At 39.6% G+C, this 25,311-nt stretch overlaps 2 protein-coding genes and 1 pseudogene across 3 annotated transcripts; all 3 read right to left on the bottom strand.

Annotated features, from left to right (window-relative positions):
- Nucleotides 1-1,865: 1,865 nt before the first annotated feature.
- On the bottom strand, nucleotides 1,866-3,916 carry LOC115689379 (premnaspirodiene oxygenase-like; annotated as a pseudogene).
- Nucleotides 3,917-5,191: 1,275 nt separating this feature from the next.
- LOC115689411 (serine acetyltransferase 1, chloroplastic-like) lies at nucleotides 5,192-7,094 on the bottom strand. Its single transcript, XM_030615431.2, has 2 exons — nucleotides 6,952-7,094; nucleotides 5,192-6,857 (listed from the first exon to the last, which is right to left on the bottom strand). The coding sequence occupies exon 2, from the start codon at nucleotides 6,700-6,702 to the stop codon at nucleotides 5,494-5,496; it is 1,209 nt and encodes a 402-aa protein (XP_030471291.1). The 5' UTR covers nucleotides 6,703-6,857; nucleotides 6,952-7,094; the 3' UTR covers nucleotides 5,192-5,493.
- A 4,614-nt stretch (nucleotides 7,095-11,708) lies between these two features.
- Nucleotides 11,709-16,081, bottom strand: LOC115689390 (DNA-dependent metalloprotease WSS1). 2 transcript variants are annotated; one of them, XM_030615407.2, is made up of 5 exons: nucleotides 15,761-16,081; nucleotides 15,350-15,545; nucleotides 14,470-15,180; nucleotides 13,675-13,913; nucleotides 11,709-12,410 (listed from the first exon to the last, which is right to left on the bottom strand). In XM_030615407.2, exons 1-4 carry the CDS (start codon nucleotides 15,916-15,918, stop codon nucleotides 13,722-13,724), a joined length of 1,257 nt encoding a protein of 418 aa, XP_030471267.1. In that variant the 5' UTR covers nucleotides 15,919-16,081; the 3' UTR covers nucleotides 11,709-12,410; nucleotides 13,675-13,721. The 2 variants fall into 2 exon arrangements, with proteins under 2 accessions (XP_030471267.1, XP_030471266.1); XM_030615406.2 differs by having other exon boundaries at nucleotides 11,709-12,293; nucleotides 15,761-16,080.
- Nucleotides 16,082-25,311: the final 9,230 nt, after the last annotated feature.

The raw sequence follows: 25,311 nt of genomic DNA, 5'->3' as shown, positions 1-25,311 counted from the left end.
ACCATAAAAGTCATTCAGACTATATTTTAAGTCTTCAAAGAACTTCAGACCCTATGAGAAATAGGTTCATATCTTATTAAAAGAACTCCACTAATCTAAGTTTTGAAAGAAACGTAGACGCAGAAGTTATGCAGATGTAGATGCAGAAGTTTTTCAGATGCAGAAGCAAAACTCTTTCAGAACGAAATATTACAGCTAGTGATCTGGCATAGATTTCATAGAAGGAAAGTTTTGATTGTCTCAATCTAAGGTTATAATTGATTGACAACCTAACATTATGACAAGTATGCATTACAACGGATAAAACTCTACTTATGGAAACCAAAATTCTGATTGTATGGGCAACCAGAATCAGCGGGAGTCAGATTTTGTCAACCGACGGTTACTCAATCCATTTTATACAAATCTGTCCAAGATGAAGATTGGAAGATGATCCTCTGAAGACTGTCCAACAGCTAGTTTGGAAGTGGAGGAGTATAAAAGGAGATCTACGAGGAGCAGAAGGTGTAGAACGAAATCGAGAATCAACAAGTCCAAAGTCTGAGCATACTCCAATCCTTTCTCTTGTCTTTCTTGAGCTAAACACTAAGATCTTGAGGGATACTTTGTAAAAACGAGTGTGTTAGATAGAGAGTACTATCATACACAAGAGTTCTATCACTTAGAATCTGTAATTCCTCTTGATTACATAGTAAAATCCAACCAGTAGATTGTCAGCATGGGAGAATGGACGTAGGCTTGCTATAAGCCGAACCACTATAAACTTGTGTGTAGTTTTTCTATCCCTTATTTCTTGCTTTACATACTGCACACCAAGAGCACTGTCTATATAAACTGTTTTGAATCTGAATTTTATTCAGACTCTACTGTGATCAATCATTTCCGCTATAAATTGATCAAAATTGTTTAAAATCACATATTCACCCCCCCCCTCGAGGTGATCCTTGCTAATTACATCATTATCTTATTCAAATTTTCTTCCCTGATGTGCACAGATGATCACCACTCTTATTTAGTGATCCACCAGATCTTCATGGCCATGTTCACGCTGATCACCACTCTTGTTCTCTGATCTATTCTTCCTGTGTTCCCTGATGATGTCCTCCAAAATCCTGTTGGACTCTTAATCTTAGGCCTCATCCTGCTCACAACGTGCAGAAGCTTCACTGAGGGAAAAGGGTCGGCAATCCCGAAACCTCCTGCAAACTTGATCACCTCCTTCACAACCCTGAGGAACCTCTCCTGCTCCTTTCACTTCTTCCTGAATGCTGCCCTCGACGTCATGCAGCACTGGGACGAGTAGATCTTCTCGGTGAGGTTGACGATCATCCTAGCACTTGATGCGATCCACCACACTAGGTTCAACATCTTGTCCTCCCGGATTGACGGGTAAAAGAGCATCCTCATGGAACTCAGGAGCTCTAGGATGCAGATTTTCCTAATTGCCTCAATTGTTGACCATAGCATGCAAACGCGATGCTTGTGCAATCATAGGAGATGATGCTGGAGGCAATGATTGGTGGCCTAGAGGCAAAGATCACATCATGGTTCTTCAAGACCTCCTTGGCGGTCTCCGGCGATGAACATGATCATTGAGACTTCACCCATCTTGAGTTGCATCAACACGCCATATTTCTTAGCCAATTTGCTCAGCGCCCAGTGCGGATTTGGGCCGCCAAGCTGGTGCATATTGCCTATGGTGGGTTGCTTCCCTAGACCTGGAGGGAGCTTTCTGGTTGAGCCTTTTGGGTTTGGTTTTTTCTTGACAGTCTTAGAGTGCCATGAGGATAAAGAGGAGGAAAGAGAAGACAACTGGGAAAGTGAGCCGGAGATCCATGAGGGACTAGGGGGGTACTGTGATGAGACGAGTGGGCAAGTTAAGCACGCGCGCGTGTTGAGGTTTCTGGAGGAGCTACACAGCTCACACATAGGCATTTTTGGGTGGTACTCTTATGTAACAAGCATATAATTGCATTCTTCATGTTTCTTCCCCATCATTATTGTTGATAAACGATTGTAACCTTAACAACCCTTGTAACACGAGTTAAAAAAGACGAGCAAGTGGCAAATTCTTTTTTTAATAAATAAACCTCCTTTTTCACCTCACAACCATATAATTGCATTCTTTATGTTTCTTCCTTAACTTTTGGTTGTTGATAGAATAACCTTAACGGCCCTTGTGCCAATTAATTACGAATGTGTCAACAGGTGAAGGTAGGCTGACAAGGCTTGGGAAACAGGTACAGATCAAGCTTCCTCCTCTGAGTCACACCCAGTGACTCACTCATCTCCAGCTCTTCACTCTTCATCCCCTCAGGAAGCTCCCAGTCAAAGTGATTCAGCAACATTGCAAGTGGAAGCTCCACATTCGCAAGCCCAAAGTTCATCCCTGGACATATCCTCCTTCCTGCACCAAATGGTACGTACTCAAAGCTAGTCCCTTTGTAATTAATTGGGCTGTTCTTGAACCTCCCCAGGTAAAAAGCCTCGGGGTCGACCCAGCGCTTGGTGTCTCTCCCGATCGCCCACACATTCACAACCACTTCGGTCTTGACTGGGATCTCATAGCCATTCATCTAGCACGTCTATGCATTCCCCTAGGAGCAGCAAGGGAATAGAAGGGTAACATTCTCAAGCATTTTTTTATTACCAACTTCAGGTACAATAGTTCGGGCAACTCCATCTTGTCCACTTTGCCTCTCCTGTTGAAGACTTCTCTCACCTCGGCCTGCACCTTTTTGAGGACTCTTGGGTTCTTCATCATGTCGGCCAATGTCCAATCCACCCGCCTGGCTGACGTCTCAATCCCGGTGGTGAAAATGTCCTCCATGCACATTTCGAGTTCCATTATTGTTAGAATAACATGAATTTTAATGTTTAGCCTTGACAAAGAAAAGCTTGACTCAAAATATCCAATAGCATGGTACAGCATCAAAGTTATATCGAATCTTATTAGTCTCTGGGTTCATTATTCGACCAACTCAAACTTCGACTTTGTTCTGAAGTCAAAATCCAACTGATTTGGAAACTAGCTGCAGTTCATTTTACTGAGGAAAATTGAGCATGATGAAATTGATGTTGTCAGTGGTCAGAGAAAATTCAGGACCGCCGGATCAACAAAGCTCAAGAGAACATCAACCAACTCATCATGTGTTGTTTCATCGCCGCTTCTCTTAGCCCTCCCTTCTCTCTTTTCTCCAATGATGTTGTCATAATCCGGTCTGCTTGCTGATCCAACTTTTCCAATCGCGGCCTCATCCCACTAATCACATGAAGCCACTTCGATGAGGGAAACACGTCCCCAACCTTGAAGCACGCAGACAATCTAGCTGCTCCTTGCATGTCTTCCCAAAAGCTGCAATCGAAGTAGTTCCGTAATTCGTCAAGAATAGTCTCTGCGTAAGATTGATGGGAGACCCGCATTAGAGGTGATCCATTTGACGAGATTCAAAACCTCTTCTTCCCTTATATGCCTAAAAGAGTGGACCCTCTTGGCACTCAAGAGCTCAAGAGTGCAGATTTTTCTAAGTTACCTCCAGTATTCGCTGTAAGGCATGAATGCAATGGCAGTGGCTCTGTAAGACATTAGTTTGGTTGCAAGAAGCTGAGGCCTAGTTGCGAAAGTAAGGTCGTGGGTCTTCATCACCTCTTTGGCCACTTCGGCTGAAGAAATTACCACAGAGAAACTTCCCCAAGCTGCAAATGCATCAATGGCCCATATTTCTTGGCCAAGTGTCACAACACACGATGAGGCGGTGGCCCAAGAAGCTGGTGCAAGTTTCCTATGAGAGGGACTCAGACCAGTAGGAAGCTTCGAGAGGTCTTTCGTATCGGACTTGTGACCAAATTTTAGTACAGTGAAGATGAAGATGAAGGAGGAGACTATGATTGGAAAGGCAGAAACTTGGAATTCCATTAGGGAAATGAAGGAAAATGACAAAGCTGCCTTTCTGGAGATGCATTGCTGATGATTAGCTTATGAACTCTTTTGGAGGGGTTAAAGCTGCTTCTGAGAAAACTAAACTATAAAAGTTTATATTGTAGCTTAACGAGTTGGGATCTTTGTCCCAATGATGGCATATTCTGACAGATTTGTCACCATCGTAATGCAAACATCCGATGAATGCATTATAAATGACCACCCTAGTATATTGGAAGCGTCTTTGGTGGGTGATTTATGTCTGATGCTTCCTAGGTCTTTGTAAAGTTCTATGTAGTACTTTTCTGCAGTCTCTTAAAATCTGACAATGTGAATCTAATCAGTTCATATCACGCATATTGTTTGTTAAAGCTAACACCCTAAGGCATGTCTCTCCCATTTGACTTGTGGAGCTTGAGATGTGGTTTTAGCTCTAGCTTAATAGTTGTTTCCTTCAAGACAATACCTAATGTATGGTAACTGGCAAGAACATGAAAAGAACAAGATTCTATGCTGAATTAATTCAGATGTAACTGATTTTAGCAAAGAAATGTTTTCGAAAGGTTTCTCCCAGAAGCACCCGACAAATGAACAGCCGAAAGGTTTCAGACACTTTGACTCACCTTACGAACAGCCAAAAGGTTTCTCCGAGTAGCACCTGACGAATTGGTGATCTTTAACTATTCACTAATTTTCGCCTAAGCAAAAGGAAACGGTTTATTCTCATGGATTGGCCCCGATTACCACGGTACCAACAACACCAGCTATGCAAGTCTGTTCTAAGATTGCCTACGGCCCCAGCACGACCATCTAATTTGGCACTTCTATATAACCTGCAAGACATGATTTTGAGTAGAGGACTCCACATAAAACTCCGAATTGATTTACTCCACAATACGATTTCATTCACGTGGGTCAAAAACTCTCACCCGGATGGGATCCTCAAAAAGTTTTTCTACCTTCCTTTGCCTGGGCCACGTTCCGTATATTAACTCAACAGTTGCTAAAAGGAAAGTCCTTAGACTTGTGGTGGGTTATCCAATAACTGATTCTCAAGGCAGAAAACTCTTTTGGGTCCTGCTTTGGTTTGATTCATTCTTCTCATAGAGTGTTTTTTCCTCTTCAATCCACTAGCTCGTAAAACTCGCTCTTCGAATCAATCCACATTGATAGACACTGCAAGGAGAGCAGGTTCTAGAGAAAATCACTCCAGTCCTTTCTGTGGTGAATCGATAGAATCATAACAAATATATCGGAGATTAGAAGGTACAATTGTCATCAAAGTTCAAGCTGTGCCATGTCATATGCCACATTGCATCACATGCGTTATTATAACAAATATACATCCACGCATTTAATAGAGAAAAAGCTCATCAAAATTAAGCAAGGTGAAGCTCGTTACAAACCTATGAAAACTTAAGTTACATGGCCAGTGCTATATCTAGTCAATTTAGTAGCAGCAAATAGTCAGCACCAACCACACAATCCAGGACTATTTAAGAAGAGATTTATGCTTGACCCATAAAATCAGCTCATCAACTAAACGTTTCAAATGCATCTGAATTTGATTCTCGCTAAATAACATAGTCAGACCACTCAGATATATGTGAAGTATGATCCATTGTGAGGCCAGGAATCTTATCGAGCCTAACTGGGTTGTCCTTGCCTCCCACCAACCTCGCAGGGTTCCCGACTGCAGTGGTCTGAGGCGGCACGTCCTTCAGCACTACCGACCCGGCTCCAATCTTCGCTCCATCTCCGATCCTGATGTTCCCCAGAATGCAAGTACCAGCCCCGATCAACACCCCATCACCGATCTTCGGGTGCCGATCACCAGACACTTTGCCGGTCCCTCCCAATGTCACATTGTGCAAAATGGACACATTGTTCCCAATCACAGCCGTCTCGCCAACAACAAGGCCCGTCGCGTGATCGAAAAGCAACCCTCTCCCGAGTTTCGCTCCGGGATGGATGTCGACCGCGAAAACTTCGGAGACCCTGTTCTGTATTAGCAGCGCAATGACCTGCCTCCCCTGTGACCACAGCTTGTGAGCCACCCTGTGAGTCTGGCACGCAAGAAACCCCTTAAAGTTCAAAAAACAGTGCACATAGCTCACGCAAGCAGGGTCTCTCTCGTGCACTGCTCTCAAATCTTCCTTCACAGACTTCACAATTTCTCGATCCTCTGCGAGCACCCCATGTAACAGCTCGTACAGAGTCCCCCTGGGAAGGCTCAAATTGCTCAGCTTGATCGACAAGTGACTGGCCAACGCGCTTTCGAGCGAATCCTGCGAAAGTATAGAGCTTTCATAGTAGTTGGACAGTATGGGCTCGTGAGAGACATCTGAGCGAGCCTCTTCTCGCATCCTGAGCCACACGTTTTCTTCGTCTTCGTCTTGGTCGCGGCATTTGACGACCTCGCTTGCGTGCGTGGTCTTACCTCGGTTCTGCGAAACGGGCATGCTCGGAACGGGGCCAGAAATTCTGGGTCGGCATAAATTCGCCAACTTGAGGTTGTATCTGCGCTCGCCCGAGCTTGGGTCGCGGGAAAATTCGCGAGTCTCTGTTCTCGGAGTGTCGTCGACGCAGGCGGCCATGATGTCAGAGTGGGGAAGCGAGGTCGGCTTGGTTTGAGAGGAAGATGAAGGTGATGGTGGGAGTGGAAGAGATGCGCGTAAGGATCGGAGGTGATTGCGGATGGAGAACCGGGTCTGGAGAGAGAAGCCAGGGGAGGCCTTACAATACATGATGAAGATGGAGCCACTACGACCAGACTTTTTCATGGAAACTGAGATTTTCTCGGGAAAACTAGTGCATATATTTGAGAGGATAACGAAGATATACCACGTAGAACCGACACCGACACGCGACCTCCACCCACCACGACTTCTTCCTTCTTCCCCCCAACCCACGCACCACCACTTCTTCTCTCATCGAGCTATCATTACACCATCAAATCCGACGCTAAGACAAACGATAGAAAAACCAGAGCCCGTGGTTGGAGCACTCGGCAGAAACAGAGAGAGGTGTACCTGTTACCTGGCTGCAACGGCGACCGGCGACCGGCGACCGGCTTGGAGAGAGCCTCGCGGTGGACCGGTGGTCGACGGAAAGAAGAAAGAAGAGAATTTGAGATGGGGAGGTCGTCGGTCAAGCGAAGAAGACGGAGAAAATAAATACCTAGCTTGTTTTAGCCCCTTTTCTTCCACCTTTATTTTTCTCTTTTTTTATTTTTTTTATAAATTTACATTTTGATCGCTAATATTTTGAAAATTCATAAAATTGATCCCGTGCATGTCGGAATCTCCTGTCGAGATTCCGGACTCACGAGGCGTGTCCGAGGCGTTGACAGCGTGTCGGAAATCCGACACCTGATTGACCGCGTGTCGGACGCGTTCGACAAGTGTGTCGGCATCGCACACCGACACGTTGGCCATTCCAACGTGTCGATGCTACATAGAAGATATACGGTAGTTTTTCTCCTGGTGCTCGAATTGGGGAGTTTCTTCCGGTTAAGAGAATTGGGATTTGAGTTGAGGAGAGAATTCAAATGAAGAGTTGGGGGAGGAGATGATGATGTTACTGTGCAAAGTTGAGTGGACGATCTTACGCCGAACCGACGTCCCTATCGCCCAAAAAGTAGAGGAAAATGGAAGAACAGCTGCTTTGAATTGTCGAATAAGACGCTCCATCGTCCGATAAAAAAGAGCCGATGCATTTTTGTCCAAGTCATTTCTATGCTGGTGTCCTGCAATCCTGAACATTCTGTGTTTGCTTTCAGGCTATTCATGTAGGGGCACTTATTATGCTCCGAACTACGTTGTGTAGTGACCAAGTTGATTTTATTTGTTAACCCGTTTGCCTTGTCAGGGAGAGATGTCGTCGGTCGATTCATGTGTATATGGCCACCATAGTTTCATATATCGCAGAGTGCCCTGGGAACTTTCGAAAATCATGCAAGTCGCGAAATGAAGTCTTCGGTAATCAACCCAAACCATCGGATCGAGGATGTGCATGTGTACATTTGTGTGTGAGGGTGAGGGTGAGGGTGGTGAGGGACCCGTTACAAACTGAATGATTGAGTGGTCCTGATCCACTTCCATCCGGAGCTTTGACTTTAATACGGTCCCAATGGACATTCGCCCTTTTAAAGTTCTATTTTCATTCGTAGGCCATAGGCCAATACAAAACCAGGCAGAAAGAGAAAGAAAGCGAAACAAAAAGAACGTTTTCCTCTCGCTAAAAAGGGAAAGAAAAACGAATAAAAATCAAATAAAACGGAAAAAAGGCTTTACAAGGCGATCTATAAAACAATTGATCCGGTTTTGATTCCTCGCCTCAATTAGTAATATCTTTAGGGTGCGTTTGGTCGTCAGGATCAAAGTCGGGATATGATTTTTTTTATCCTATCATGTCTTTGGTAGATCTTTAGGATAGGATAAAGTCGGATATAAAAGGGATAGAGCCCGAATAAAAAAATCCTAAGGGGGAGATGGGATAGACCCGGATAGGATTTCTCTTGTCTAGCTATTTTTCAGAAAACCCTACACTCTTCTTTTCTTTCTCCTTCGTTTACACACGCGACTCCTCTCACATCGAAGTTTCACGAAACCAAACTACGAAAGTAGCGAGAGTTGAAATGCCTTCTTCTCCGTAGCTCTAATTTGACGAATTGAAGCTCCATCTCGGTGAATTCGAGCTTCAATCCATGAAATCTGGTTGGTTACATATTGCTCGGTAGATATGTTGAAATTATCTGGAGGCAGTGAGTAAACGTAGTTTTCTCAATGGATCTCAGTACCCGCAACATTTTGCAGCATTTCACTATTAGATGGTGACGAGCTACTACTACAGAAGACTTTGCAGAGCGAATTAGGGTGCGCATGGCAACAATTCTGTTCCCGAAAATTAATTCTGCTCAGAAATGATTCTTTTTTATTCTGTACCCGGAAACAATTTCTAAGCATTTGAAGGCATTTGGTAACTGCCCAAAATTTCTATTCTTAAAATACAAAAAGAACAAAAATGCGTTTGGTAACTACACAAAATTTCTTTTTATTAATAATATTTTGAATTTTTTAATATTTCTTTCTCTTTTTTTTTTCTTTTTTTTCCTTTCCCTTCCCCTTTCTTGGCCATGGCTGGTCGAGCCTCGCCAGATCTGGGTGAGGCCTTGCCATCACGGCCGCAAGCCGCCCTCGCCGGCCCTGGCCCGTGGCCGGCGGCAGGCCAGGAAGAAGAAGAACAAACCGAAAAAAAAGAAGAAGAAAACCAAGAAGAATCAGAAATTGAAAAATTGTTCTAGAATCAAGAAACTACTTTTTGTTGCTTCTTCATTCTATTCCAAAATTGATTATGGGAACAATTTTTTGGAAAATTGTTCCTGGGCACAAAAAATTTAACAAACGAATTTCCGTTCCCAAACTGATTCTGAGAACAAAAGAACAGAAATTTTTACTATTTGGCAACTTGCCAAACGGGCCCTTAGCATCCTGCACGAAATCCAACCTAAACTGGCCATTAACTGGCAGTAGAGTAAAAATGCATCCATGAATTAGCATAGACAACGTGGAATTCGGGCAATACTTTGCCAAAACAGCTTCTCTTAACACCTTCAAAGTTATATAGTCCTCCAGCATCAACCAATTAGTTTTTCAACATGTGGGCCTTGTTCTTCATAGAATTCATGAGTTGCTACCCGGCCATTGACAGAAGCATCACCAACTATATCACGAGGTTCTCCTCTAGGCTTCCAAAATCCGCCTTCTGCCCCTTTGTTCTCCATTGAGTTCACGAAGCACCACATATTTTCTGCTAAGATCAATTATGGCTAGTAATGTTAGTCAGCATGTGCATTAGCGTAGCAAACCTTGTGAATTTGTGACTACAGTTTTTGTCATTTTTGGTCACGCAAAGATATTTTTATGATGATGAGATTGACATTATTTCATGGACACTATGTAGGGGTATATATGTCCTTTATATTGATATCCGGTTTCTGCCAAACAATGGATAAGATAGGATATAAAAATATCCGACTTTAAATCCGAAATTCACCAAATAATAGATAGGTTATGACAAAATCCCATGACTTCTTATCATATCATATCCAGTTCTATCTTGATTAGAATTCCGGACGACCAAACGTAACCTTAGAGTCCACTTCTTCCCCATACTATGAGTGAAATGGAAAAAGTGAACAAACAATTTGGAAATGTTAAGAAAGACAAGGGTGCGCTATGTAGTATTAAAAAGATTAGAAAGAAAGAGCCTTTAGTTTGGGCACGAAAAAAAGGTGCGTAGTTTTTCAATTCCCCTTTCGCTTAAAAGAAAACAATGGGAGTATTATCCAAAACGTCCTAAATCTATTGCACTCTTGCCAATTCAATCATAAACCTTTCAATTTTGCCGATTCGATCTTAAACATTTTCATATTATGCCAATTGAGTCCATTTGTCCAATTTTAGCTGGAAATCGCTGACGTGGATGTCGATTGTCTTATACGGCGTGGCCCACATTGACGTGAACAATTTTTAATGATATTTTAATATATTTTTCAATTTTTTTATTTTGTTTTTCCCTTTTTTTTCTTTTCTTTATCTTTCTTTTTTTTTTCTTTCCTTCTTCCTCCTCCAGTCCGTCGTCGAGTCCTAGTGAATGGCTAGAGGTGTGGGCCAGCGAGGTCGCTAGCCTCTAGCGAAGCTCACCCCCACTAGCCACTAGCGAGGGCGAGCCTCGCGCATGGGTGGGCAAGGATCGCCCAAGGCTGATAAGGTCCCTCTCTTCTGGTCAATCGTCGGCCATCGCCAACGCCTAGTGATCGGCTAGAGGAAGAAGAAAGGAAAAAAAAGAAAGAAAAGAAAAAGAAAAAAGGAAGAAGTAAATAATAAATCATTAAATTCAAAAACATGATAAAATATTATCAAAAATTGTCCACATCAGCGTCAACCATGCTATGTAAGATGGCCGATGTCCACGTCAGTGATTTCCGGCTAAAAAATTAATTATATGGACTCAATTGGCAAAATGTGAAAAGATTTAAACTTCATTGGTAAAATTGAAAGGTTTAAAACTAAATTGGTAAAAATGCAATAGATTTAGAACATTATGGACAATTTTCTCATAAAACAATAGTGGAAGCTCTTATAATCTAGTTCAAGAAACAGAGATTCTTGAAAGGAAGTCAAAATTAGTATGAAATAAAAACATCAAAATCCATGAAGAGATTAAAACAACTTTACAAAATTTCCTAGTCAGATTACGTGCAACTCTTAACTTGGGGATTAGTTCCACAACATCCTCAACAGTTGGATCATCAATGATCCAATTGCATCCATCTAATTCAACTTCACATTCGCCTTGTCACCCAGGCTCCTTTTTGTTTCGCGAAAAATGAATGAATTGAAATTTTTTTCTTAAAAATAATTACTTGTACTGCTTATAAAAATGAACAAATGGAAAATATTTTCATCATCCACGAAAATACTTAGACATAAATTATTATCAATAATCAAAATATTTTTTGTTTACTAATTATTTCAAACGATTCAAACAATCTGGATATAGCTCATTGAATCGCACTAACGGGTTTATGAAAGGTAGACAAAGAAGAAGAGAAAAGTAACGAGGAAGAGAGAGTGACGGAAGGGAGAAAGAGTAGGACCCATATTGCCACGTGTCGCCCAACGAATGGAGTGGCTTATTGGTGACGTGGAAAATTAGTCCTACCTAATATTTTCTCGTTTGTTTTCCAAATAGTTCATTTTTCGCAAAACAAACACACCCTAAGTAAAACAACAAATAGGTTGAAAACCCACTCATATATCACATAACTTCAGTACAACAAATTTGATAATAATAAACAAACCATCGATTGAATTGAAAGTCTCAAGAAAAATTTCTCCGGAAGAAGAGGAGAGAGCAAGTGGAGAGGCCGAAAATTAATAGTAGAAGAGAGGGATGATGCATCATCAGTTGAATTGAACGTGCCCAAAATAGAGAGATCTCATTTTGGACCATTGCTGGCCAATCATCATCTTCCCATCTTTCATGGTCTGGCTAGCCAAATCGAGTTTTTGACCTCAACACCAAATTTTCAATTAAGCAAAAAGCCCAACATATTGAAGCAGTTTATATGTTAACGTGAAGATGAAGAAGAAATATTAACAAGCCATGAATCATGTGATGTGGCGATGTGACAGGCACACTCACAATTCGGCAAATGCTTTTTGTACATCTTCAAGGGATGATGACCTCTCAAAACTGACTCTTACTCTAAATGTGGGCTTAATGTTAATGAGAGATCTGAACACTGAAGTCACTCTCTTTGCCAGTCAATCGCTAGCTCCTTTTGAGAGGCAACCTCTGCACGGACCTGAACAATAGGACTCATTATCAGCAGTGTTACTTTGGATGTACATGATCAGCATTGACCATGCTTCAGTAAACTATGGCATTCACTGAGACCGCCATCAAATTATGCCATAGACAGCTGCAACAATGTCGATATAGTTAAATAGCATTGGAATGCTAAAGTTTAGAAAAGTACTTTATCAATAACATTGACAAGCACAGCGATGTTTCATTAGTTCCTAATACAACATGAGATGCTCTAATTAATGACCAATGAAAACTCGTCATCTCACTGTGAAAACTAGCTTTTGTACATTTTTCATGCACAGCCTCTCATAATAAGCCAGAGCCAGCTCAAATTATTCTTCTAAGTCCATACTTCTAGAATTGTAAGTGCCAATAATGGTTTATGTCTTCTTTTGGGGCCTGGCTCAATCAATGAGTAAGAGATGCCTCTTCAAAGTGCTAAAGCAGTATAAATCCATTTAAAGAACAAAGAAAAAAGCTGCCAAAGCAGCAATATACAACCGTCAGGCAGAACTCATGCCATCTATCTACCTAGCGACAGGGTATTCAGATAAACCAAACTTGACGTCGTCTTAAGTTCCCCCAAGTTTCTGTGCAAGAAATGAATTTGGAGGTATAAGACTCTCAAATGACTTATCTTTTTTCCCTCTTTCAAAGGAACTGAATCTCAGAATCTGCACACCAGCAAATAAAAATTGCTGATCTTCGACAATAGAGCACCTCAAAATTATCACAATAATCAAATGCAGGAGCTATGATCAAAATGTGGATATTTTTTAATTCATGAATTTTAACTTGCAAACATATTGACAATAGAATGGAAAATCACTTTGCTCTCGAGTCTAGTTCTATCAAAAGGTAGTAGCTTTTATACTATGCATAAGCTGAAAGGATGCCAAGCTTGCGAACTTATAAACAATAATCGGCAATCTAAAGATCTTGAATAAATGGATAGAGCTTCAACAAGTTGGGAGAAACACAACCACAGTCCGAATTTTAGCAAGAGCCATAGATCTCATTCACTATTGACTTTTTTAATATTTCTAAAAACTTTTACCCACCACTAGTTTCATATTAGACGAAACTTCTAAGTCTGCCGGGACCACTTTGGTCTTATGGTTTCCAGTAGGAACAAGTCAGCTCAGATTACTCAAGCTGTAAATAGAACTGAGTTGACCTACTGGTTAGAACTCTCATTAGTGGTCACATCATCAATATTGTTCCTTTTTAATTCGAAGCAAGAGTAGGCACCAAATCACTCTCCTACAATCTATATATACAAAAATTCTGGGGAAGAAAACGGTGTTTATATTGCTAAGTGTTGGCTACTCACTTTGCTTGGCCATAACACAAACAGAAGGGTGCACAACAATTACCTCGCAGTAGAAAGTAGGATCTGTAATGCCACCAACATGAGATACTCTCAATCACCGTCACATGGTGCTCTTGCTGACACTGGAGACCCATGTGAATATCTCCACTGCTCACAAGCTGAACATCTCTCTAACTCGACACTGTTATCCAACGTGCAGAATTTACAGGACCAAGACTTGAATTTGGAGCCCTCATCCTTGAGCCTTTCTGAACCACAAAGCTTACAGATTGGAGCTAGTGGCTGCACGATATCACGACAAATAAAGCCAAATGCACATGTTATACAAGAGTTATAGAAGGAATGTAGCAAAAGAGATAGATTGCCCATAAATCTAGTTGATGAGATGAAAATGAAGGAATGCTAGTCACACCTCAAAGAAACTTTATTGACTGCATAATGTAGAACAAGAAAATGCACATTGGGGTGCAAACAAGTTATGGAGCTTCGATTAATTAACACACTATTCACATTTCACATGAAGCCAAATCTTCAAGTGAACCAACAAGGAAACAGCTTGTAAGGCAACACTCTTTAACACATCTACCAACTATAAGTAGCTCAGTTGACGGTTCAGTACTAATACCAAACGATGGGCAAGGAAAAGAGAAGTGCAACTGAACATGCAACCCTCAACCGGAAGGAAGAAAACAAACAGTGATTCATCAATCTAACAAACAAGAAAAACTTAGAAGGAGAAAACGTGCAAAAATTAAAAGACTGAAAGTATCAAAACAACATGGAACAGTTTATCTAATAAATCAACCACTGGAATTCATTTACCATTCATAATACTCACGGGATTTAATAAGGTGCATATTTCACATGCCCACATAAGGAGCTCAATTGAAGTATCTTTAGCAGTGCCCTTAAGCCCTGGCCGAGAAGTCAAATTGGATGACATGCTAGATGAAGCATTCCCCAAATGACATTTTGATTTAGAATACAGTACATTATCTGATTCAAATTTTCTTCTCTGATGTGCACAGCAGAGATCATCTGCTGCCCCACATGTCCCATCGTTCCCTGTTAAATCAACAAAATTCTGATCCACATCACTGCTGGATGATCGTGAAGCTGAAGCTTCATTCTCACGACATCTTTTCCGAGAGATCAAATCCGAAGGTTGGCTTCCTGCATTATCATGCCTGGATTTTCCAGGAATTTCGATCTCGTTCTCAATATTTCGCAGAATATCAGGGTTACTTTCTCTATCCCCACCCTCTTCCGATTGAGAACCACACCAGATGTCATCCTGCAATCTCCTTTCTGCAGCCATCGCAGCAGCTTGTGCTGGACTAAGTACCATGATGCTACTATCACCACCAAGACGCCTCGGTCCGGACGGTAGGAGCGAACCCAAATTTGATCTCCTCTCTGCAGCAGCCAGAGCAGTTTGCCGTAGTGATGAAACAGGTGGCTGTTTAGAGAAACCGCCAAGACGCTTCCCGGGAAGATCAAAACCCTGGCCGGTGCCAGTTATTCCCTTGGCCATCAACTCCTCGCACTCCTGTGATTGACATCGCAATGTACATCAAGCAGACTAGAGTATAAGCGAGGGCATCATGACAGCGCAATGCCCAAACCACCAAGTACATTTCGAAATATAGTACATCTATCCATAAAACCCGAATCCGGAGATGACTAGAAAGGACACCAAGACTTTTCCGACGACCCACCTTTCTAAGTTCATCCCAGAGCTTGTAGAACTTGGCGTCGTGAGGGCCGTGCGCGTTGTGGCAGAGCTCGTGCAGCATCGTGTCGAGGACCTGATCGTAAGGATAGAAGCAGTCGTCTCTGTTCGGCCTGCGAAGCCTCAGCTTCACATGCACGCCGCGACCCACATTCAAACCCAGGAGACGCGCATTCGTCGGGCTGCAATCAAACACACCACCCATTCATCATAACGAATCATCCCTCCTACCGATCACCAAAAGAGAGAGAATTTCAGCATTCCACACACACACAATACACACACGGATCACCATCCCAATCCTGGACAGTCCCAACCCACTTTCTTAATCGGCAATCACTCGTTTTGGGGCTGGCGGGCGAGGTGGAAATCGAAACGGAGAGCCGCAAGATCTCACCAGAACTCGGAGAGAAGCTTGACCCTCCACCGGCGCTTGCGCATGATGGGTTGAACCTGATGGGCGATCCGCTGGAGGATCTTCCGGGCCTCGTCTTCCGCAGGCTTCCTCTTCAGGGCCTTGATTTCCCACACCTTGTGGAGATCGCCCTGGTTCATCTTCTTCCTGCGGTCTCAGGAAGGAAAAAGCCCTAACTTTTACAGGCTAAGGGTTTCTTTCCGAAGCAGCCATGGCAGAATCTCGTGGGGGATTGAAATGTGGGGAGCAAATTGGCGCGATGGCGAGATTGGTTTGGTTTTCGAGTTGGGGTGATGTTTGGAAGCGGGGATAACGATGACTGTAGTAATAATAATAACAACAATATTAATAATTATTATTACTTTAGACCCGCACTATTTTCGCCCCTTATTTGTTCCTGACACTTATCATATTGAATTTAATATACTGTCTCTCAGTGAAGCGGGCAGCTTGGATGCCTTCCTTATTTTTATGTGCAAGTGCCCCCAATTGGTACAATGTATTTTTCGAGCCCGTTCCCGGCTTTACCCGCTAAGAGATGTCGAGGTCCACACAAGACCTCAAACGAAACAATTTAATGGCTTACTCGGGACAATAATTATTATTACTGTAGACCCGCACTATTTCCACTCTATTATCCGCTCATGACACTCCTATCATATTAAATTGATTAGATTATCCTTTGCGGGTCCCATTCTTGTAGGGAAAGTGCCACAAAAAATCCTAAAATTTGCCCGTTGTGACACATTTGCCCTAAACTATTTTTTGACACCAAAAACCCTAAACTTGTATTTGTGTGACACATTTATCTCAAACTTTTTTCTATGACACAAAAAATCCAAACTTATATTTGTGTAACATATTTGCCCTAAACTTTTTTTTGTGATACCAAAAATCCCAATTTTTTTTCCATGACACAAATTTTGGGGGTAAATGTATCACACGGATACAAGTTTGGAGTTTTTTGTGTCACAAGAAGAAGTTTATGATAAATGTGTCACATTGTACAAGTTTGGGATAAATGTGTCACATAAATACAAGTTTGGGATTTTTTGTGTTACAAAAAAAAAGTTTGAAGTAAATATGTCACACGGGTATAAGTTTGGGGTTTTTGGTATTACAAAAAAAAAGTTTATGGTGAATGTGTCATATGGGTACAAGTTTAGGATTTTTGGTGTTACAAAAAATAGTTTAGGGTAAATGTGTTACAGTGGACAAGTTTGAGGTTTTTTTTTGTGATTTCTTCCCTATTTATTAGATTAAATATGGGGTCCACTCTTGATTGAAGATTTTCTTGTGCCTTCTTTTCTTCTTTTTGATTTTTTTCCTTTTCTTTCTCCATTTGGAACAAAATTACTGTCCCTCTTTTCTGAAAACAATTTATTTAGTAGATAACTAAATAATTATCATGTTAATGAATTGTATATTCTCTTTGGTACTAGGAAACTATTACTAAAGAAATAACCTAAGCACAAGTAAGAGTAAAAAGAACCATTTACTAGTTTTAGTACTCATTTCGTTTAATTATAACTTCAATATGTGTCATCACATTATAGTCTATTTATTCTAACTTCTCTTCTTTCGTTTTATTAAGTGAATCTAATAGTCCAATTTTTAATTATTTTTCATGCCATTATTGCATGATGTTAAAAATATGACAAAGTTAAGTGCATAAAAAATCCTAAACATTCATTATAATCATGCAAATGCAATGCTCCCTAAAAAATTATTACAAATAAATCTTTGCCTTGATTACGGGGAATAATTAGTCATTGACAAGAAATTATGACAATTGTAATGACATTATAAGAAAACCCTATCAAATCATTCATAAACACATTTTTTGGCCAATTCTAAATGCATCGGACTTCTCATAAAATCATTAATGAAAAGAAAATTATTTTCAAAATACAAATTACTGTAATAATAATAGGTTGCATATGCAACATAACAAAAGAGATTGTCCGTTCAGCAGGTTGCTCTCTCGAAATTGAATCAAACAATAAAATTTTTTAATTACATCAATAAGAGAGACATTATTCACTTAAAACAACATATGCCAATGAATAATTTTCAATGTTATAGTGCAAGAAGTTCCAAATGAACTTATTAATATGATTATTGTTCTCCATTCGCAGTTTCATCATCAATATGTACATTTAAACAATTTGGGTGCTCTCAATATTGTCCTCCATAGTGAATACACTTTAAAAAACGATACAATGGAAGATGAGAGAATTGTGTATAATGTATTCATCAACCATAATATTCAATCCTTAAGTAAATTCTTGTAAATTTGTATCTAAAATCAAAGTCGAAATATAAACGATCATGAGGATTATATGAGGAAACAAAGTAAATAATTGGTGGAATAAGTTTAGCAGAAGACAAACATGAAGGAAATGTTAAAATGTAATGGGTGTGGAAGAAGTAGCTAGAGTGAAAAATAGGTTTTTTGAAAGGGATGTGGGTAGTTTTGCTTTTAATAAAATCGAAACAAAAGAAAACGAAGAAAATGTTGGAGAATCTCTAAATAAATTTTGATGATGCCCACACTATTCTTGGTATAATATCTACATTGTTTAGTGCAGATATATTTAAATGACGAAGTGATGCTAGAGTGAAAAATAGGTTTTTTGAAAGGGATGTGGGTAGTTTTGCTTTTAATAAAATCGAAACAAAAGAAAATGAAGAAAATGTTGGAGAATCTCTAAATAAATTTTGATGATACCCACACTATTCTTGGTATAATATCTACATTGTTTAGTGCAGATATATTTAAATGACTAAGTGATATTTATGGTGTGATCCATTGAAAAGAAGATCACAAGATGTCCTTGAAGTTTTTATGTAAACAGCACCAACGAACTTAAAAGATCAGCTACATGACGATATTTCATTGAAGTTGAAGAAAATCAGGTCATTAGTAATGTTAGGATAACGGATCATTGAGTATGACCGTTGTCTCATTATTATAACCGTTGTCGACTGGACATACACAACAGAAGATTCAAAAAATAAGAGAATAGACTATTTGATAGTATGTCAGAGCCATAGCTACAAAATAGCAGCATAAGCTATTTCAAGAAGTCTGCAAATGTTTGGAAAAAGGCTGTATGGGCAACTGGTTCCTCGGACAATAGCACTAACGGACTCTAACGGCTATCCTGCTTCTCCAAGACATCCTTAACGGTTATATTGAAAATGCCTATAAAAGAGAACATCTTTGAAGTTAAAAAGTTAGATAGAGAGAAATAGACACACGTTCATACGAATTCTAGAAATCTGCTACTCGCTGTATTCTTAGCAAAAAGCTCTTACTTGTCTGTAATACTTGCTGCCTTGTAATTGTGCTGAAAGATCAAGTGCACCAAGTGATAGCAGCACCCAATTCTTGATAATGTGATCTATCGTCTGATAGGGTTGGTGTATGCTAAGTGTAACTTATTCAGTAGATTATTAGTGTATTCCAGCTCGACTTGTGGCTATTAGTGATGAGAGTGGACGTAGACTTGGGAATAAAGCCGAACTACTATATATCTTTATGTGCTGCTGTTTATCTTCCTGTTAATCTTCTTAAGCACACAATCAGGTCACCGTCTGTCACATAGCTGGTTAAACCCAATATTTACTTAGCACCAGCTGTTTTTCGCAAAAAGTTTGAAAAACCATTGAAACAACCTATTCACCTCCCTCTAGGTTGTATTGTTAGCACCAATAGGAAAAAAGTAAGAAATAATCCTAAATTGAGAGTGGGACTCACAAGGAATAATGTAGTCCATTCAATGTGATAATAAGGTGTCAGGAGCCAATAAGGAGGTGGAAATAACAAGAGCCTTACTTTATATGTTTTGATTTTAGTTATTGCTGTTATCAAAAAATTATAATAACAATGTTATAAGTCGTTATTTCGAATTCTAGAGAAGCTAATATAACTTTTGTCGCGCCGCGCTTTTGGCACGCTAAGGAGGTACTTCCATTTGTCATGAATGGGAAAATTGTCCTCGAATGAGCTATTAGGGTCCGATGCGGATATTTCGCTCAAACGTCCCATAGACATCCAATTACTAAATAAACGGGGGCCTCTCCCAGACCATACCTCACATGATAGCAGGTTGTGATTTTTTTATCTTTTTATTTAGTCTGAGTTTTAATTTGGAATCGCCACTAGTTATTATTGGTAAGTTGACTAAAAACCTAATCAGGGTACGGGAGAAAAATACCACGATTCTGCGAACCAGAGATTCTGAATACGGGGACTTAGTTATGCTAATAATCCCAAGTCGAGATCCCTAATGCCCTTTCGGTACTTAAAACGATATGATGTGTTTAACGTGCCACACGAGTTTCCGAGGTCTATCCACTAATTCTAACTATCCTAATCGCAGGAATTCAATCAATCAATATAAGCAACACAATCAATGGCAATCAAACAATACAATATTAATTTGGGTCTCTAAAATGAAAATCAATTCAAAAACACCCAAATCCTAGTAAAGCCCTAAAGGCTTATTCATTCGATGATATGTGTCATTTTAGGGTTTAGGGTTTTTTAGGGGTAAAAAACCCCTAAACTAAGGATTTTCTAAAAATGCCGGTTAGGCACCTCTAAAATTTCTAATTTCACTTGCAAAAGTTGGCCACAATGTTTTTGGGTCATTATGTGAATCTTTGATATTTTTGATTTTTTTTGGAAAATAATTTTCTAAGAATTATCCCTTCCGAGAGTTGATTTTTATGTTTATTAAATTTTTTTATTTTTAATTTCTTTTTTTGGATTTTTGAAATTTCTAATTTTTTTTTGTATTTTTCTGCATTTTCCACATTTTTTATTTTGGTTTTTTGGATTTTCTGAATTTTTATAGAATTTTCGATTTTTTTTATGAATCTTTTGAATTTCTGAAAAAAAAATTGAATTTTTTGAATTATGAATTTTTTTATAATTTTTTAGAATTTTTTTATGATTTTTTATTTTTTTTAAAAAAAATTTCCCGTCAGGGTTTGAACCGAACCGAACCGGTTCAGACCAGTCCGGCCAAGGCAAACTAGCCGGCACCGGCGCCGGCAACTGCTCCGATGGGCACAGCATTAAAACGACGTCGTTTTCTTCGTTTTTTCGGTGGGGCATTTCCCTAAACACCTATTGTGCTTGTATTCTTGTTTTGTGTTATCAAGACCGTAACTTCTGATCGAAATCTGACGACCTTCCAGCAGTATTCCGGTGCCAATTTTTTATTCTGGATTATCCTCAAATCACCACCTATCATTCTAATCTGATCAACTCGCCGTCGGACCATCGCCGGCCGGCGAAAAACTAACCTAAAAACCCTAACCTGAAAAACTAACCTATTCTACTTTTCAAGCATTCGGATTACCATATTGATTGCCCTAGCCGTCTATTTTGATCAAGATCATTATCAAAACATCAATCAAGGTGAAAGATTACTAACTTGAGTGGCCTATGGCTACGGGGAGCACTCCAGTGAGGTTGGTGAGCTCCGGTGAGGGTTTCCATGAACGGCCGACTCAGTTTCATGCAATTGCAATGGTTTAAAATGCAATAGAACGATAAAAACGTGATTAGAAACTTATCTTAGACATGAATAAGCTCAGATTTGCAAAGAAAATTACATAATCAACAAGATTATGCTCAAACACTTATTCTGGAACTTTATGTGAACCATGACAAGGTTAACACTTTACCTAATTTGATGAAGGTCGGAATGTGGTTTCCGAGCTGATTCACGGCCGTATAATGATTCTCTAACACCTAGGCTTCAAACTGGAGGGCTTCGCTTCACCGGAGGATCTCTGGATCAATCGACCGAGGTCGATTTTCAGGGCTTCACGACCAACTTCGTCACAGGTTCACCGGTGAGGCCGATCATTCGGCCTCAGGGAGTCTCAACTCACTTCTCATGCTCATTTTCCCTCTTTCGCGTTCGTTCTCTCTCTCTCTTCTCTGTGGAATTTTCATGAACACCTTGTATGCCCCGATCATGATTTTTCTTCTTTTTTTGTAGCTCAATTTCCCTCTCAAAGTTGGTTATCACCGACTCTAAATTGATTAGATCGAATCTTTGATGCCAGCTGGAGATTCTCCAGCTGGAATCGAAGATTAACATGTGCTTATATGGCTGCATTCAGTCGATCAAGAGGCGGGCATGAGATGGGCTTTATCACGTTCTAGGAAAGTCGGGTAAGGAAGGAGACCGACCTAGGTCGGGTTGGGTTGACCCGGCTGATCCGGCAAACCCGACAAACCCGGGTTGGTCTAAAATCGCGAATTAAGCCCAATTTTGACCCAAATTTTCATATTTAACCTCAAAATTGAATTCATTGGCACATTTTTCATCAAAATATGTGATTTACCCTAATTTTCGTCACAGTTAAACAAAAAATTCCCAAATTTTAAAATTCGGGTCACTAGGGTTCTATTCAATCCAGTATTTAAATGACCTAATTGAGCAAAATTGATGCCAAAATTGGATTACCCATGCCTAATTAACCCTAGAAATAATGGTCTCATGGTTCGACAATTTCAAATTAATAATGATCCCCAATTTGGGCTCAAAATCACTAATTTTCAATTGGATTTTGGGGCTTTTTGATTTATTCAGTAAATTGTGAAATTGGACTAACCATTATATAATTCAAGGTTCCAGGATCATTTTCTGTGAAGACGCTACGACCGAAAAATGACTAGAAATGAATTAATTGAATTTTTGATTCGATTTGGGCTTGTTTTTACCCAACTTTGGGAAAAACACATTCCCAATTTAAATTTTCCAAAATTGATGCTGTATTAATGAAATTGGATTTAAAATAAGACTAATGAATATTTTTATGGAATTTTTGGATTCCATTTACTATTTTTCTTGATTTTCTCTATTATTTTGATCAAAAGAAATTAATGAAAAATTCAGGAAAATTCTAAAAAAATTATTTTTGGTTTAGAAATAGGTTCCTAAGCTTGGCCAAGGTTCCTAATCCTAATTTTGTGATTTTTGGAAAAATTTGAAAAATAAGCTAAAAATCATATGTCAACAGTTTTCCTTCTAGGGAAAGATATTAATGAAATGTTGAAATGTATGCTACTAATAATAGATCACGATTATTATTGGTGTCGTTATTGCAATATTTTTATTATTACAAGATTAACATATTAATCTTATTATATGTTATCTCAAATTTTTAGAAAAAAATTGCCATGACTTTCCTTCCAATGAGAAATATCAATGGAAATTTGCTCGTACAATACCTAGGAATTGACTTCTGATAATCAGAACCGCAGCAAAAGAAGCAACAAGCGATACTTAAGTCAGGCTTATGTGGACAATCCTGAATGGATTTGCATTCAGCCATCTCCACGCTATCTTTCTGCACATGCATCATGAAGGTTTTGAGAGGAAAGGGAGTGTCAACCGTAACGAGCTGGAAACTGAGAAGGCATCAAATGTTCGTGTGTGTGAAAAGAAACTGTAAGGAAGATGCAATTTCAACTAACAACCGTGAAAATTATCAACCATTGGCTAGATTGTCTTGAAAGGAGAAGTTGCAAAAGTGGTTGAGGAGGATGAGGAGAAATTGAGGATTCTGTCGGAAGAAAAGATGAAGGTAACAGAAGGAGATATGAGCAAAAAGAGGAAGCAGAAGTAGACAGTGGATGTAAAGAAAGAGGCACTGGTGGAAGGAACTCCATCGCTAGAGAAAAAGAAAGTTAAGTTGTAGGGGAGTCTAGCGCGAAGTAAGGAAGCTCTGGGAAGGTTGAGCAATTACTCGATCGGGTTTTGGGTACTCTCGAAGAGATGAAAAAGGTTGAATCATTTGAAGAGACTATATAGACTGTGCAAATGTTAGAAGTTCTTCAACAAGCTTTGGGCCATCCTCTTCATTGCGTAGATCAAAAGATTCAATCATTTATGTGCTTTGACATTACCAATCTCTATCTTCACCAACCAAGCATCGAAACTCCCACAAACCTCCCCGCGGAAAAGAAAAAGAAAAATCGAAGTTTTAAGTTCACTAAACCCTGTTTTTCTTTTGAAATCAGGAGTTTTAATGTTCTCTATGTTTTGTTTTCTAGTAGATGTCTAACCTAATTGATCGATGAAATGAAGTATAAATATTCTTTGCATGATTTCCTTTCCCTTATTTCTTTTTATTATGGCAAAAAGGGGAGAGAGTTATGATGCGTATGTGTTCTGAATTGTACTTATAGTTCAATGCGTGGAAGAAATCAAGTCCGGAGAAGTGGGTAGTAGCTCTCAGAAGCACTAAGTGACAAGTGTTGTGTCTGCAGAAGCATTAATGAATAATTCTTATGTCTGCAGAAGCACTATGGAACAAATGATGTATCTAGGAACAAGTGTCGTGTGTGCAGAAGCATTGAAGAACAAATACTAAGTTTGCATAAGCAACTGATGAGATTGTTGAATACGCAGAAAATTAGTAATTCATTTCAAAGTTTATAATTGCAGACAAGACTTAGAACATGTGTTGTGCCGGAAGATTTATAGATTCTTCATGCTCAAACTTATTCATTAACGGTAAATCTAATTTGCACGAACTCAAAAAGGGGTATCACTAAGAAGATTTACCATTAATGAATAAGTTATTTGGATGAAACAACAACCGTGTGACTTTGGAGAACAGAATTTAAACATTTATGTTTTATGCGATAATACAAGTGCTATAAATCTAACAAAAAATCCTATGTTGCGCCTGCCGGCCGAACACATTGAAGTAAGACATCATTTAATTAGGGATCTTGTGAACAATGGTGATATATGCATACAATTTATTGATTTGAAACATCAGCTAGCAGAAATTTTCACAAAACCACTAGATAAGCAAGCTTTCGACTTCGTCAGAGAAGAATTAGGGATATGCAACCCATTCGAATGAGCATCATCCAGGTATTTTTTTTTTCAAATATGATCAAGGACCGGAAGATCAACATATATCAAGTAAACATCATTTTTTTTACAGCTTTTGTTTCTCTCTCTTCCGACGGTTCTGACATAAGTGATCACCTTGTATTCAAATTTTTTTACTGTTACTACTGTTGTATTTACTTCATTAAGAAAAATACTCAAATAAATAATAAAGTTACTATTATTAAGTAATGGCTAACATTCTAATACGTGGCTAGACTGCTCCTATTTATAAGGAGATAGTGCACACGCTGTTCTTCACGAAATCGCTTGCCATAACTGCTTCTGATCTCTACATATTCTAAACCATCCTCATCTTCTCCACATCCCATCTTCTTCACATCCTATCCTCTCAATGGCTCCTAAATCACGGAAAACCATTGGCACCAAAAAATCCTCTCACACAGCCACAATGCTGGCCAGAACCTCTAGAAAAGGATCTTCACACATTGACCTTACTAGTCAACCTGAAGAATCTGTTGAGGTGATCCAAAACCAAAGTGTGCATGTATCTCAACAGGACGGCAAACATGGTGAATTAAGCTACTGCTAGCATCGCTCTGCCATCTTCAAATGGAGGAACTGCGAAAACTGCAA

This window comes from Syzygium oleosum, unplaced genomic scaffold (assembly GCF_021117445.2).
Source record: "Syzygium oleosum isolate NSW1041296 unplaced genomic scaffold, Sole_v2.1 Sole_v2.22, whole genome shotgun sequence".
NCBI lineage: Eukaryota > Viridiplantae > Streptophyta > Magnoliopsida > Myrtales > Myrtaceae > Syzygium > Syzygium oleosum.
The sequence above is the reverse complement of the archived record's forward strand: the minus strand, read 5'-3'. Positions and strand labels throughout refer to the sequence as shown.